Below are 16698 nucleotides of genomic sequence, written 5' to 3' on the forward strand. Positions count from 1 at the left end.
TTGGACAGAGAAAACAAACCTAAAAAAGGCGGGATTTGTGTTGCTAACCACACCTCACCCATAGATATAATTATCTTGGCCAACGATGGCTGCTACGCTATGGTAAGGGTATTAATTGCACACATTATAGAACAAACCGGTAAGGTACACACAATTCTATTACTTGAATACACGTATAAAAAAAAATGGTATGCTAGTGTCACTGGCAAAATGTAATAATCACTAAAAAGAAGACGTATACATTATCACAAGTGCCCAGGTTGTGACTGATAACTATATGTTCCCATGCTTATGTGTCCATTTGTTTTTATTTAATTTTACGATTTTGTACTTTTAAATAAAGTTGTACTCATTTAGGAATATGGAGTCTTTGGTAGTTCCTTTATGAATAGTGCAGCAAAAGTCTCTTTTATTCCTTAGCGATTATTAATTGCAAACTACTACTCATTTTTATTTATTTTTTGCTTATTTTGTAAAATGTACACATTACTCTTTTCTCTTTGTTGATTTTAGATTAGCTAGAGACAATAGTATGGTGAGTGGTAACCATGCTACTGTAGTTGTACCTAATACACACAGGAAGAAGCACACTCACAGGAACTAACAACCAGCTCAATACCATTGTTAGCCTTTTCTACGACGATTTACCACCTAGGTGCAACTTCTTTTAGCCTAGTAATAATTTCTCTTGTTAAGTGTGTTCAGTCCACGGGTCATCCATTACTTATGGGATATATTCTCCTTCCCAACAGGAAGTTGCAAGAGGATCACCCAAGCAGAGCTGCTATATAGCTCCTCCCCTCACATGTCATACCCAGTCATTCTCTTGCAACCTTTAACAAAGAAGGAGGTCGCGGGAGGAGTTGGAGTTTTTACTTAATTATTCTTCAATCAAAAGTTTATTTTAAATGGCACCGGAGTGTGCTGTTTTTCTATCTCAGGCAGTATTTGGAAGAAGAAACTGCCTGCGTTTTCTATGATCTTAGCAGGCGTAACTAAGATCCACTGGCTGTTCTCGACATTCTGAGGAGTGGGGTAACTTCAGAACATGTGAATAGCATGCGGGGTCCCCCGCAAATGAGGTATGTGCAGTACAATATTTTCTGGGAATGGAATTGACTAAGAAAATACTGCTGTTACCCGTATGATGTAAGTACAGCCTTAAATGCAGTAGTAGTGACTGGTATCAGGCTGATAAATGTATGCACAGTAGAGTTATTTTCTAGGGACTAGAATTTGACTGAAAAAATACTGTTAATACTGAAATAATGCTTAAGCCTTATCTGCAGTGGTAGCGACTGGTTGCAGGCTTAGTGATAACTTTGCATGACATTAAAAGAAGTTTGTTTTTAAAACGTTTACTGGCATGTTATTCGTTTTGTGAGGTACTTTGGTGATAAATCCTTTTGGGCATGAATTTTTTCTCTTTTTTTCCACATGGCTAACGTATATTTCTGCATAGAAACCGTTATATCAGGTCTCCCACTGTTGTAAATGAGCGGGAGGGGCCTTTTTTAGAGCCTTGTTGCACAGTTAAAATTCTAGCACAGTCTTCCTGCTTCTTCCTCCTTGATCCAGGACGTCTCTAGAGAGCTCAGGGGTCTTCAAAATTCGTTTTTGAGGGAGGTAATCAGTCACAGCAGACCTGTGACAGTGTGTTAGACTGTGATAAAAACGTTTAATATTAATTTGATATCCGTTTTTTTGGGTACTGAGGGGTTAATCATCCTGTTGCTAATGGGTGCAATCCTCTGCTAATTAATACATTTAAAGAATTGTTGACTATAACTGAATTAGTTCTTTGTTACTCAACTGTGTTTTTTAAAAGCGCTGCAGCGTTTTTTATATTGCTTGCAAACTTATTGAAAGTAATTTCCAAGCTTGCTAGCTTCATTGCTAGTCTGTTTAACATGTCTGATACAGAGGAATCTGCTTGTTCATTATGTTTAAAAGCCGTTGTGGAGCCCAATAGAAATATGTGTACCAATTGTATTGATATTACTTTGAAAAGTCAATCTGTACCGATTAAAAAATTATCACCAGACAACGAGGGGGCAGTTATGCCGTCTAACTCTCCTCACGTGTCAGTACCTTCGTCTCCCGCTCGGGAGGTGCGTGAGATTGAGGCGCCAAGTACATCAAGGCCCTTACAAATCACTTTACATGATATGGCTAATGTTATGAAAGAAGTATTATACAATATGCCCGAGTTAAGAGGCAAGCGCGACAGTTCTGGGTTAAGGACAGAGCGCGCCGATGACACGAGAGCCATGTCTGATACTGCGTCACAATTTGCAGAACATGAGGACGGAGAGCTTCATTCTGTGGGTGACGGTTCTGATTCGGGGAGACCGGATTCAGAAATTTAAGCTTGAGAACCTCCGCGTGTTGCTAGGGGAGGTGTTAGCGGCTCTGAATGATTGTGACACGGTGGCAATCCCAGAGAAATTATGTAAGCTGGATAAATACTACGCGGTGCCGGTGTGTACTGACGTTTTTCCTATACCAAAGAGGCTTACAGAGATTATTAGTAAGGAGTGGGATAGACCCGGTGTGCCTTTTTCCCCTCCTCCGATATTTAGAAAAATGTTCCCTATAGATGCCACCACATGAGACTTATGGCAGACGGTCCCTAAGGTGGAGGGAGCAGTTTCTACTTTAGCCAAGCGTACCACTATCCCGGTGGAGGATAGCTGTGCTTTCTCAGATCCAATGGATAAAAAATTAGAGGGTTATCTTAAGAAAATGTTTGTTCAACAAGGTTTTATATTACAGCCTCTTGCATGCATTGCGCCTGTCACTGCTGCAGCGGCATTCTGGTTTGAGTCTCTGGAAGAGGCGATTCGCACAGCACCATTGGATGAGTCTTTGAGCAAGATTAGAACCCTTAAGATGGCTAATGAGTTTGTTTCAGATGCCGTAGTGCATTTAACCAAACTTACGGCTAAAAATTCCGGATTCGCCATACAGGCGCGCAGAGCGCTTTGGCTTAAATCCTGGTCAGCAGATGTAACTTCTAAGTCTAAATTACTAAACATTCCTTTCAAAGGGCAGACCTTATTCGGGCCCGGCTTGAAGGAAATTATTGCTGACATTACTGGAGGTAAGGGCCACACCCTTCCTCAGGACAGGGCCAAATCGAAGGCCAAACAGTCTAATTTTCCTGCCTTTCGTAATTTCAAGGCAGGAGCAGCATCAACTTCCTCCGCTCCAAAACGGGAAGGAACTACTGCTCGTTACAGACAGGGTTGGAAAGGCAACCAGTCATGGAACAAGGGCAAGCAGGCCAGAAAGCCTACTTCCACCCCTAAGACAGCATGAAGTCAGGGCCCCCTTTCCGGAGACGGATCTAGTGGAGGGCAGACTCTCTCTTCGCCCAGGCTTGGGCAAGAGATGTACAGGATCCCTGGACGTTGGAGATTATATCTCAGGGATACCTTCTGGATTTCAAAACTTCTCCTCCACAAGGGAGGTTTCATCTGTCAAGGTTATCAACAAACCTAGTAAAGAAAGAGGCATTTCTATAATGTGTACAAGACCTCTTAGTGATGGGAGTGATCCACCCAGTTCCGCGGACGGAACAGGGGCAAGGGTTTTATTCAAATCTGTTTGTGGTTCCCAAGAAAGAGGGAACCTTCAGACCAATCTTAGATTTAAAAATCTTAAACAAATTCCTAAGGGTTCCATCGTTCAAGATGGAAACCATTCGGACCATCCTACCCATGATCCAAGAGGGTCAATATATGACCACAGTGGATTTAAAGGATGCCTACCTTCACATACCGATTCACAAAGATCATTATCGGTACCTAAGGTTTGCCTTTCTAGACAGGCATTACCAGTTTGTAGCGCTTCCCTTCGGGTTAGCTACGGCCCCGAGAATTTTTACAAAGGTTCTGGGCTCTCTTCTGGCGGTACTAAGACCACGAGGCATAGCGGTGGCTCCGTACCTAGACGACATTCTGATACAAGCATCAAGTTTTCAAAATGCAAAGTCTCATACAGAGATAGTTCTAGCATTTCTGAGGTCGCATGGGTGGAAAGTGAACGTGGAAAAGAGTTCTCTGTTACCACTCACAAGGGTCCCTTTTCTAGGGACTCTTATAGATTCTGTAGAGATGAAGATTTACCTGACTGAGTCCAGGTTATCAAAGCTTCTCAATGCTTGCCGTGTCCTTCACTCCATTCCAAGCCCATCAGTAGCTCAGTGCATGGAAGTAATCGGCTTAATGGTCGCGGCAATGGACATAGTGCCATTTGCGCGCCTACATCTCAGATGCAACTATGCATGCTAAGTCAATGGAACAGGGATTACTCAGATCTGTCCCCTTTGCTAAATCTGGACCAGGAGACCAGAGATTCTCTTCTCTGGTGGTTGTCACGGGTTCATCTGTCCAAAGGAATGACTTTTCGCAGATCAGATTGGACGATTGTAACAGATGCCAGCCTACTAGGCTGGGGAGCAGTCTGGAACTCCCTGAAGGCTCAGGGATCGTGGACTCAGGAGGAGAAACTCCTCCCAATAAACATTCTAGAATTAAGAGCAATATTCAATGCTCTTCTAGCTTGGCCTCAGTTAGCAACACTGAGGTTCATCAGATTTCAGTCAGACAACATCACGACTGTGGCTTACATCAATCATCAAGGGGGAACCAGGAGTTCCCTAGCGATGTTGGAAGTCTCGAAGATAATTCGCTGGGCAGTCTCTCACTCTTGCCACCTGTCAGCGATCTACATCCCAGGCGTGGAGAACTGGGAGGCGGATTTTTTAAGTCGCCAGACTTTTCATCCGGGGGAGTGGGAACTTTACCCGGAGGTATTTGCCCAACTGATTCATCGTTGGGGCAAACCGAATCTGGATCTCATGGCATCTCGCCAGAACGCCAAGCTTCCTTGTTACGGATCCAGGTCCAGGGACCCGGGAGCGGTGCTGGTAGATGCACTAGCAGCCCCTTGGGTTTTCAACATAGCTTATGTGTTTCCACCTTTTCCGTTGCTACCTCGACTGATTGCCAGGATCAAACAGGAGAGAGCATCGGTGATTCTGATAGTGCCTGCGTGGCCACGCAGGACCTGGTATGCAGACCTAGTGGACATGTCATCTCTTCCACCATGGTCTCTACCCCTGAGGCAGGACCTTCTAATTCAGGGTCCTTTCAACCATCCAAACCTAATTTCTCTGAGGCTGACTGCTTGGAAATTGAACGCTTGATTCTATCAAAGCGTGGGTTTTCGGTTTCGGTTATTGATACATTTATACAGGCTCGGAAACCTGTTACCAGAAAAATTTACCACAAGATATGGCGTAAATATTTATATTGGTGTGAATCCAAGAGTTACTCATGGAGTAAGGTTAGGATTCCTAGGATATTGTCTTTTCTACAAGAGGGTTTAGAAAAGGGCTTATCCGCTAGTTCACTAAAGGGACAGATTTCTGCTCTGTCTATTCTTTTACACAAGCGTCTGGCAGAGAATCCAGACGTCCAGGCTTTGGCTAGGATTAAGCCTGTTTTTAAAGCTGTTGCTCCTCCGTGGAGCTTAAACTTGGTTCTTAAAGTTCTTCAGGGTGTTCCGTTTGAACCCCTTCATTCCGTTGATATTAAGCTTTTATCTTGGAAAGTTCTGTTTTTGATGGCTATTTCCTCGGCTCAAAGAGTCTCTGAGTTATCTGCCTTACATTGTGATTCTCCTTATCTGATCTTTCATTCAGACAAGGTAGTCCTGCGTACTAAACCTGGGTTTTTACCTAAGGTTGTTTCTAACAAGAATATCAATCAAGAGATTGTTGTTCCATCCTTATGTCCTAATCCTTCTTCAAAGAAGGAACATCTTTTGCATAATCTAGACGTGGTCCGTGCCCTGAAGTTCTACTTACAGGCAACTAAAGATTTTCGACAAACTTCTTCTCTGTTTGTCGTTTACTCTGGACAGAGGAGAGGTCAAAAGGCTTCGGCTACCTCTCTCTCTTTTTGGCTTCGTAGCATAATACGCTTAGCCTATGAGACTGCTGGACAGCAGCCTCCTGAAAGAATTACAGCTCATTCCACTAGAGCTGTGGCTTCCACCTGGGCCTTTAAGAATGAGGCCTCTGTTGAACAGATTTGCAAGGCTGCAACTTGGTCTTCACTTCATACTTTTTCCAAATTTTACAAATTTGACACTCTTGCTTCTTCTGAGGCTGTTTTTGGGAGAAAGGTTCTACAGGCAGTGGTTCCTTCTGTTTAATGATCCTGCCTTGTCCCTCCCATCATCCGTGTACTTTAGCTTTGGTATTGGTATCCCATAAGTAATGGATGACCGTGGACTGAACACACTTAACAAGAGAAAACATAAGTTATGCTTACCTGATAAATTTATTTCTCTTGTGTGTTCAGTCCACGGCCCGCCCTGTCTATTTGAGGCAGGTTCTAAATTTTAAATTATAACTCCAGTCACCACTGCACCCTATAGTTTCTCCTTTCTCGTCTTGTTTCGGTCGAATGACTGGATATGACATGTGAGGGGAGGAGCTATATAGCAGCTCTGCTTGGGTGATCCTCTTGCAACTTCCTGTTGGGAAGGAGAATATATCCCATAAGTAATGGATGACCCGTGGACTGACTACACTACAAGAGAAATAAATTTATCAGGTAAGCATAAATTATGTTTTTCACGTAGTAGAACTTTCCTGTAGTATATTAGTCTGATCCCGCCTATTAGTCAGTCCAGAAGCGTAAGTAGAAACATCAGGGCCCAGGTGCAAGAATCTAAGAAAGGGGCCCCCACCCCCAGAAAAAATTTGAATTTGATACTTTTTTTTTAAACATTTAACACAGAAAAAAAATGTGAATCAGATTACATGTCTGCAAAAGGAGGTACCCTGTGCCCACAGTCTGTGAGATGGTCTGACCCCCTATTACTGTATATAGTGACACTGTTTAACCCACCAGTACTGTATATAGTGAGTTAGTGACACAGTCTGTAATCTGCTGGTGAGATGGCTGGCCTGACCCTACCTGCCCCAGTACTTTATAAAGTGACCACAGAAGTCTGTGACATGGTCTAGCCCCCCGTACTGTATATAGTGGTATTGTATAGTGACCTTGTTTACCCCCGCCCCCCCTTGCTGTATTAACAAGGTCTGTAATTTGCTGGTTCGACAAACATATATACACACACACACACAAACATGCATAAATACACACACAGTCACATACACAAACCAATGGGTAAAACAGAAACACTAACCCCTGTAGAAAGAGACACTAGTGAAGCATCATGTCCACTCACATGATATCAGTGCAGGCAGTGGCAGGTCAACTTTTTTTATTGAAAAGAAAAAAACCTTTTTATTTTTTTAAGCTGGGCCCCCACCCTCTGGGGCCCAGTCGCAGTTGAGCCCTCTGCAACCCCTGTAATTCCGTCCCTGCCAGCACCGAAATACCAGAAAATTCTTCTCTGAACAGGGAACACAGCAACCCCAGACGATTGCTTCGGCCTTTATTGGGCCTCGTCAGTGAGGTGTAGCCATATTCCTCTAAGCAAACTGAGCAAGGTGTCCATGTCTGTTTGCCCCTTAGGGAGACTCGATACACACAGATCAAAGTGCACTCACAGGAACGAGCAATCTAGCAGTTTAATGTACCTTTAACACTTTGTTTACCATAGAGTTTTACTGCAAAGTGGCTAATGCTACTGCAGCCTAAGGCTCCCTCTAAAGGTTATAATTAACTTTGGAGGAGATAAACAAAGACCCCTCAGTGCAAAATCGTCTAATAACACAAGAGGTTAGGGAATAAAACCACTCACTTGGCACCATATTGTGCATCATAGGCAGACCGAGACTTCTGGGTTGCTGGCCAGGCTCACCTCCCAATAGGTCTCCTCAGCTCCAATTAAAGGGGTGGGACTTCAGTCTAATTACGCTCGTATTGGATGGGAGCACCTCCAACCAACCAGATCTGAATTACAGGAAACGGTCAACTAAGGTTAAACCCCACTAATGTTTATAGAATAAGAGTCTTACTGGAGCCATATATGAATAACATGGCGATATTTGTTGATATTTACACCAATAATTTAATGATCGGAGTAATGCAGCTATGTTGGGGCCCTTGAATATCATAACGGCCAACTATGAATTCTTTTGTTATAGTACAAAAATTTCATAGTAAGCAATTCTATATTGACACTAGTTAATAGCTACACATTTATACTGATTAATTATATATCTGTGTACCTGACTTTATAAGTAAATACACATGATACATTTTGCTCCTACATAATAAAGCACAGACGTGATTAATATGCAATATCAAAATGGTGAATTTTCCCTGACAATTGTCCTGATATAGCGATTTTATTGTAATAGCTTGCCAATCCGACATCCAAATAAAAAAATATATAGAAACATGGGTATTAAAAATACAACCTTAAGGAAAAAATGTGGAAACATTTTCATGAATTCGGATCTATGACAATACATGTGACTAATAAGAATTTATTCTACCTACTGAAACAATAAAGATATCCAGCAATAATTCACTATATGTAATATAAATGTGACAAATGATATTAATTTATGTCAATGACAGTGTGATACAGTCCTAAAATATATAGTATATTTAAATAACAATGTACCATATCAAAAATATACTCCAATATACAATACAAGCCAATGTATTGATAAAATACAAACCCATAACTAATATGTGACTAATAAATAGTGAGGTATATGTATAATTAACTAAAACCAATGCCTTACAAATTTTGAATCCTAAACTAGGTGACTCAAAAATGGAAGATACAAAAAATATGCAGTACAAATATTTGTACTAATGTGTAACTAATGAGAATAGACCTTTGGAAAATCACCCTAAAGAAAAAAAAACCCTCATACAGGTTGTTTTTTATAACAGTGCTGCAAACACTGCAGGGACACTGAACCCATTTTTTTTTATTTCGTGATTCAGATAGAGCATGCAATTTTAAGAAAATTTCTAATTTACTCCTATAATTAATTTTTCTTTGTACTCTTGCTATCTTTATTTGAAAAAGAAGGCATCTATGCTAAGGAGCGAGACAATTTTAGGTTCAGTACCCTGGACAGCACTTGTTTATTGGTGGGTGAATTTATCCACCAATCAGCAAGAGCAACCCAGGTTGTTCCCCAAAAATGGGCCAGCATCTAAACTTAAATTCTTGCTTTTCAAATAAAGATACCAAGAGAATGAAGAAAATTGGATAATAGGAGTAAATTAGAAAGTTGCTTAAAATTGCATGCTCTATCTGAATCACAAAAGAAAAAGATTGGGTTCAGTGTCCCTTTAATGTCTTACTTAAAGGGACATTAATAAAATTGTGCTGATTTTTAAACTCCTAACAAAGCCCAGGTCTACAGACTCCTGCTTGCTCCTGTCTGTCTAAAGGGTCTTCTCATATGCAGGGGGGTGTCCTTCCTGCTTCCCCAGCCCATTTCACTGGGTGTCCCAGCCAAAACTCACCAGCGGTGTTAAACTGGGAGCTTCTAAGTAAGTTTTTTTAAAAGGTTTTATACTGGATGTTTAGATCAGTATCTGTGCATATTCTTCTTTATAGTAGTGTCTATTACGTGCAGTTATATGAAAATTGATGTACACTGTCCCTTTTAAAGGCTCCATCCAAACCATTAAAGCTTTAACAAAGTGATAACATCTTAAAGTGAAGGTAAAGTTTTCATAACCAGCAATCATTTTTATGTTCCTTTTACTAACCCAAATCCAGTCGCTATGTTTGTTTTTAAAAAATAATTATTTATTTTGTGATGATTTTAACTTTACTTTTCCTACCGTTCCCTGCATAGTCTCCTCCCATCCTCCATTTCCGTGTTTCTGATACTCTGACGTATAGAGCGGTCCCACCCGCTCTATACGTGTCTAGTAAGCTCGTGCACATCGAGCATGGAACAACCGCGCATGCGCATAATTTTGGACAGTGATCTTTGCGCATGCGTTAATCGCGGCGGTTGTTTGTCTCTAATGCACGCGCTTGGCAAATGAGAAGTGTAAGATCTTACGCATGCGCATATCCATCCAACTGATCATGACGCAATATGACGGCCGCCTAACGGCCAGACAATCAATTGGATGGCTGGACAACGTGATCGTTGTCTATAAAAAAAAAATATTACACGGGTTGATTTTCGGAAAGCAGCAAACATAACAAGAATATAAAATATTGCTGCAAATATAAAGATTGGGAAATATTGATAAATTAAAGTTATATTGATTTAACTTGATATATGTAATTACTTAAAATATAGCCTTTGACTTTACCTTCACTTTAATTTGACCTTTAGGTTACTTTAATTTCATTTCTGTTAATTATAAATCCATTATACATTCTTCTTTCTTCTTCCTTCTTTTTTTTCTTTTCCCCCTTTGCTGGTCAAGCTCATTTCTAGCATCTGTTATGTTTATCTGTATGATGAGCTCATCCAGGCCAAGGTTTAAAGTTCCCATGTAGGGATAAGCAGAAGACTTTGCAGAGCTGTAAAACTGTATCCTATTTCTGGCCAATATAAAGTTCAGTGGATCCTAATTCCTGTGAATAAGATAGCTATGTATGTGTTAATATTTCCATTTTATTTCTGATAACTATTTACATTCATTATATGCTTTGGGTGATATTGCAGGTTGGACAAGTTCATGGAGGGTTAATGGGAGTTATCCAAAGAGCTATGGTGAGGGCTTGCCCTCACGTGTGGTTTGAACGATCTGAAATGCGTGATCGCCATCTAGTGACAAAAAGGTAGAACAGCATTTTATATTTTTGTTCTGTCCAGTGAATTATAAAATAAAATAATGAAGCGGTTTAAAGCGTTTTACATATAGCAACGATGACTGTTTGTTAAAGTAACCTGGGACATTATTATGCAGTTTTTAAACCGCAAAAGCTGGCCAATTTGTGTACAGGCGAAACTCAAAAAATTAGAATATTGTGCAAAAGTTCATTTATTTCACTAATGCAACTTAAAAGGTAAAACTAATATATGAGATAGACTCATTACATGCAAAGCAAGATAGTCCAAGCCGTGATTTGTCATAATTGTGATGATTATGGCTTACAGCTCATGAAAACCCCAAATCCACAATCTCAGAAAATTAGAATATTGTGAAAAGGTGCAATATTCTCAGTGTCCCACTCTAATCAGCTAATTAAGCCATAACACCTGCAAAGGGTTCCTGAGCCTTTAAATGGTCTCTCAGTCTGGTTCAGTAGGAATCACAATCATGGGAAAGACTGCTGACCTGACAGTTGTGCAGAAAAACATCATTGACACCCTCCATAAGGAGGGAAAGCCTCAAAAGGTAATTGCAAAAGAAATTGGATGTTCCCAAAGTGCTGTATCAAAGCACATTAATAGAAAGTTATGTGGAAGGGGAAAGTGTGGAAAAAAAAAAGGTGCACAAGCAGCAGGGATGACCGTAGCCTGGAGAGGATTGTCAGGAAAAGGCCATTCAAAAGTGTTGGACTTTCACAAGGAGTGGACTGAGGCTGTAGTCAGTGCATCAAGAGCCACCACACACAGACAGATTCTGGACATGGGCTTCAAATGCCGTATTCCTCTTGTCAAGCAACTCCTGAACAACAAACCATGCCAGAAGCGCCTTACCTGGGCTAAAGAAAAACAGACCTGGTCTGTTGCTCAGTGGTCCAAAGTCCTCTTTTCTGATGAGAGCAAATTTTGCATCTCATTTGGAAACCAAGGACCCAGAGTATGGAGGAAGAATGGAGAGGCACACACTGCAAGATGCTTGAAGTCCAGTGTGAAGTTTCCACAGTCTGTGTTGATTTGGGGAGCCATGTCATCTGCTGGTGTTGGTCCACTGAGCTTCATTAAGTCCAGGGTCAACACAGCCGTCTACCAGGAGATTTTGGAGCACTTCATGCTTCCTTCTGCAGACGAGCTCTATGGGGATGCTGACTTCATTTTCCAGCAGGACTTGGCACCTGCCCACACTGCCAAAAGCACCAAAACCTGGTTCAATGACCATGGGATTACTGTGCTTGATTGGCCAGCAAACTCTCCTGACCTGAACCCCATAGAGAATCCATGGGGCATTGCCAATAGAAAGATGTGGCATGAGAACAAACAATGCAGAAGAGCTGAAGGCCGCTATTGAAGCATCCTGGTCTTCCATAACACCTCAGCACTGCCACAGGCTGATAGCTTCCATGTCACGCCGCATTGAGGCAGTAATTGCTGCAAAAGGGGCCCAAACCAAGTACTGAGGGCTTATAGTATGCATGCTTATACTTTTCAGAGGTCTGATATTGTTCTATGTACAATCCTTGTTTTATTGATTGCATGTAATATTCTAATTTTCAGAGATCGTGGATTTGGGGTTTTCATGAGCTGTAAGCCATAATCATCACAATTATGACAAATCACGTCTTAACTATCTTGCGTTGCATGTAATGAGTCTATCTCATATATTAGTTTCACCTTTTAAGTTGCATTAGTGAAATAAATTAACTTTTGCACGATATTCTAATTTTTCGAGTTTCACCGTCATGTGAGCACTAAATAAATGTTTTCCCCTTTTTTTATAGGCTTACGGAGCATGTTTCAGATAAAACAAAACTGCCAATTTTAATTTTCCCAGAAGGTAAGGAGATTTACTTTCTTTTTTTGCAATACTTTGAGTGGTCATTTTATATGCCAATAAAGCTGTGCATTAGTTTATTTGGCAAATAATACACTTTCAAAAGTTATTCTTCAATATAAAAGCTGATATATACCACACACACACTATGGTATCAAATACACTATTCTTTTTTCTTCTTCTCTTTTTATATTATTTTGCTTTATCAGCTGTTTTATTGTCATCCTTGATAAAGTTTCATTTGAGGTTTTTTCCCCCTGATATATAATAGATGTCAACCCTAAATATAGAGTGCATTGTGTTTTTTTCCTGTTCTCCTTTAACTCCTGTTTCTCTTTACAGAATTATTGCCCATATTTTGATATTCCATTGTAAGCTCAACCTTCGGTCTGAAGATCTTACTTAAAGGGGCAGTTTACTCAAATTTTCTCCCCTTTAGTTTGTTCCCAATGATCCACTTTACCTGCTGGAGTGTATTAAATTGTTTATAAGTTGTTCCTTTACCCTTATATTGGCATATGAAATAGTTTATTTAGCCGGTGGTATCCCCACCCATCCTGAAAGTTTTTGGCCTCAAGGCCAAGCTATAGATTAATTGTGTAAACACCCAGTAGAAGAAATTTACTCTCCCATTGGGGTATAGAAGAGATAAGGTAATAAAATGTTTATTTTCCATTGTTCTCTCCAAGTATTGGTGATTGGTTTATGGACAGATATAAGATAAAGAAGCAGGTATATGTGCACAATGTGATAAAATAATGAGATCTGATTATACCTATAAGCTCAACCCGATACAAATGAGCCTTAAAAAGCAATTTCTCATACTTTTTATGCTCTGGTTTGCAACACATTAAGGGAAAACCATTTTACAGTATACTGTCCCTTTAAAGTGACAGTAAAGTCAAACTTAAACATTCATAATTCGGATAGAGCATACAACTCTAAACAACACATTTGCTTTGTTCTCTTGGTATTTTATGTTGAAGAGTAAACCAAGGTAGGCTGATGGGAGCACATGTAGCAGTCTATGGCAGCAGTATTTGCAACTATGTATTCCATTGCTATAATAAATGTTGCAAACACAGCTACCAGATGGCTAAAGACATGTGCAGGCTCCTGAGCTCACCTAGGATTACTCTTTAACAAATGATTCAAAGATAACTAAGCAAAACTGATAAAAGAAGTAAATTGAAAATAATAAAATAAAATATGATAAAATATCATGCTCTCTCACTCTTTCTCTCTCTCTCTCTCTCTCTCTCTCTCTCTCTCTCTCTCTCTCTCTCTCTCTCTCTCTCTCTCTCTCTCTCTCTCTCTCTCACACTCTCTCTCTCTCTCTTTCTCTCTCTTTCTCTCTCACACTCTCTCTCTCTCTCTCTCTCTCTCTCTCTCTCACTCTCACTCTCACTCTCTCTCACTCTCTCTCACTCTCTCTCTCTCTCACACTCTCTCTCTCTCTCTCTCTCTCTCTCTCTCTTTCTCTCTCACTCTCTCTCTCTCTTTCTCTCTCACTCTCTCTCTCTCTCTCTCTCTCTCTCTCTCTCTCTCTCTCTCTCTCTCACACACACACATTTAGACTTATCATTTAAAACCTTATCTACTACACTTGCTTTATTTTCTTACTACTTACAGCCCTAAATGTGTTTTCCTATTTGCAATATGTACTTTTGTTTGCATGGTCCTTTATTTGAATTTACAATAGATCATAATGACTATTGAATAACTGAGAATGTCTGGTATTTAAAGGGAGATAATACTCATATGCTAAATCACTTGAAACTGATGCAGTATAACTGTAAAAAGCTGACTGGAAAATATCACCTGAGCATCTCTATGTAAAAAAGGAAGATATTTTACCTCACAATCTCCTCAGCTCAGCAGAGTAAGTTCTGTGTAAAAAGTTATATTTAACTGCTGCTCAGCTGCAGGTAAAAAATAATTAAAAAAATGAAGAAATGAACAGCAGCCAATCAGCAGCAGCAGTGCTGATGTCGTGAACTCTTTTACTGTGATCTCATGAGATTTGACTAAACTCTCATGAGGTTTCATTGTAAACTTTCTTAAACTGAATAGAGAAATAAGATGAGAGTGCACGTAAGCTTGCTCCTTCCGCTGTCCCGGGACAGACATACTGATTTGTTGCTTAGAAGTCCTTTACAATGGAATGTGGCTACTGAGAAATTTGAGGTAAAATATATTTCTTTTTTACATAGATATGTTCAGGTGATATTTTCTAGTCAGCTTTTTAGAGCTATACTGCATCACTTTCAAGTGTTTAAACATTTGGGTATTATGACCCTTTTAAATATTTTTTTTTTTCTAACCTTTAAAAGCTTCATTTTCAGTTAACATTTTAATGGGTTGTTTTTGAAAGTGTATTATAAAACACTATTTTATTTTATCTTTAAAGTAGTTGTTAAATAAGAGATTTTGTATATTTTTCATAAATATGGGAGTTTCCTGAAGTTAATTTTATTTTTAATTTATCTGGCAGATAGAAGGGATCTGTTCTTTCACAGAGCTTTTCCTTTTCCATAACAAAAAGTACTTCTTTGGTAGTCGAATGTGATGTAAAACTCTGATCTGAATTTTATATAAGTGACAGCGATAGTAACAGTGCATTGCTCACCACCAGATGAATTCACCAACTAATTTGTGCTTGTGCAACCACCTTTCCACAAACCATTTCCAGATCAATCTTCAGATGATGTCTGCCTCACTGGTAAATTGTAGGTCTCATGGCTTGAGTATAGCCAACCATGTCTTCTTTTGGACTTCTCTGATAGCCTGGGTCAGCCTCTGATGCCAAACAAAATATGTATTCAGAGCTAAAGTAATGAGGTGCTATATGGACCAAATCACAGTTTGTAAACTAATATGTTAAAGAAATAAAAGGTTGCATCCCATAATCAATGCTATTAACAGAGAGAGAAATTTGACCATCTCACGTGTTTTGGTTACCATTTTATAAAATTCCTTCCATCACTAAAGCCAAATGATAACAAAAAATTTAACGCAACACTTAACAAGTTAATTGTTTACAAAATAATAAAATAATAGAAATAAATCTTAAACTAGAACATACTCGCGTATATGTATAAATATAATAAAGTGTACACATGATAGTAAAAGTATTTCATCACCCCACAGAGTATCCAAGTAGTGGTTGTTTTATGTGTGTGTCAGGCTGGTATCACATGTGCAGTTAATATCTATGATTGCATTATTGTAACCGAAATGCGTCGAACAATCCGTCTACTTACACTTCTTATGATTATTTTCATAGTTTAGTCTTTGTTTTTGATTATTAAAATATATTTTTGGCATTAGCTGAGCAGTGACCCTCTTTCTTTGATGTTTTCCATATTATTGCCAGGATTGACAAAAAACACAACAACATGAACTGTACAGAAATGTAAGGTTTATTGGTGAGAACAAATGGTAAACATTACTAATACTGAAATTAGCTTAATAAAAAAGTCTCTAATTTATTCCATAGGCAGCACTAACATTTTTCTTCAGTTAAATATATTTTTATTTTTGAGTGCCAGTTACTATTATATTGTACTTTATACTACTACTGTGCAGAAATATTTTTAACATTTTAAAACTGTGTATAATACTGCTGCTCCCTTTTTTTTTGTGTGTTTTTGTTAATGTTTTTTGGGTGGAACTCAAAGGCCTTCAGGACTAGATATACATCGCTTCTATCAGTGATGTGTTGGTTGATTTTCATTATTTCATTCATTTGTGTTGAAGATTTCTAGACCTATACTAGTTAATATTCAACTTTCTGCTACTTAATGGGACACTAAAGTCAAAATTAAACTTTCATGATTCAGATAGAACATCCAGTTTCAAGAGACTTTCCAATTTCTATTATCAAATTGTCAACAGTCTTTTTAAAGGCACCAGCTACTACTAAGCATTGCAAGAGTTCACAATGTTTACCTATACGTGCCTGTGATTGGTTGATGACTGTCACATGATACAGCAACCAGCAAATGAAAGAAAATGTTGAAATTTGTTAGCTGCTATTGCATTGTATTTTTAATATACACTTTTTCATTAT

At 39.3% G+C, this 16698-nt stretch overlaps 1 protein-coding gene across 1 annotated transcript in view; it reads left to right on the top strand.

Annotated features, from left to right (window-relative positions):
• Nucleotides 1-16698, top strand: part of GPAT3 (glycerol-3-phosphate acyltransferase 3) — a 110199-nt gene that overhangs the window by 79586 nt on the left and 13915 nt on the right. Inside the window, exons 6-8 of the mRNA XM_053703250.1 lie at nucleotides 9-102; nucleotides 10652-10767; nucleotides 12574-12629. Coding sequence (XP_053559225.1) covers nucleotides 9-102; nucleotides 10652-10767; nucleotides 12574-12629 — 266 coding nt within the window. The remainder of the gene's footprint in view (nucleotides 1-8; nucleotides 103-10651; nucleotides 10768-12573; nucleotides 12630-16698) is intronic.

This window comes from Bombina bombina, chromosome 2, assembly GCF_027579735.1.
Source record: "Bombina bombina isolate aBomBom1 chromosome 2, aBomBom1.pri, whole genome shotgun sequence".
Taxonomy (NCBI): domain Eukaryota; kingdom Metazoa; phylum Chordata; class Amphibia; order Anura; family Bombinatoridae; genus Bombina; species Bombina bombina.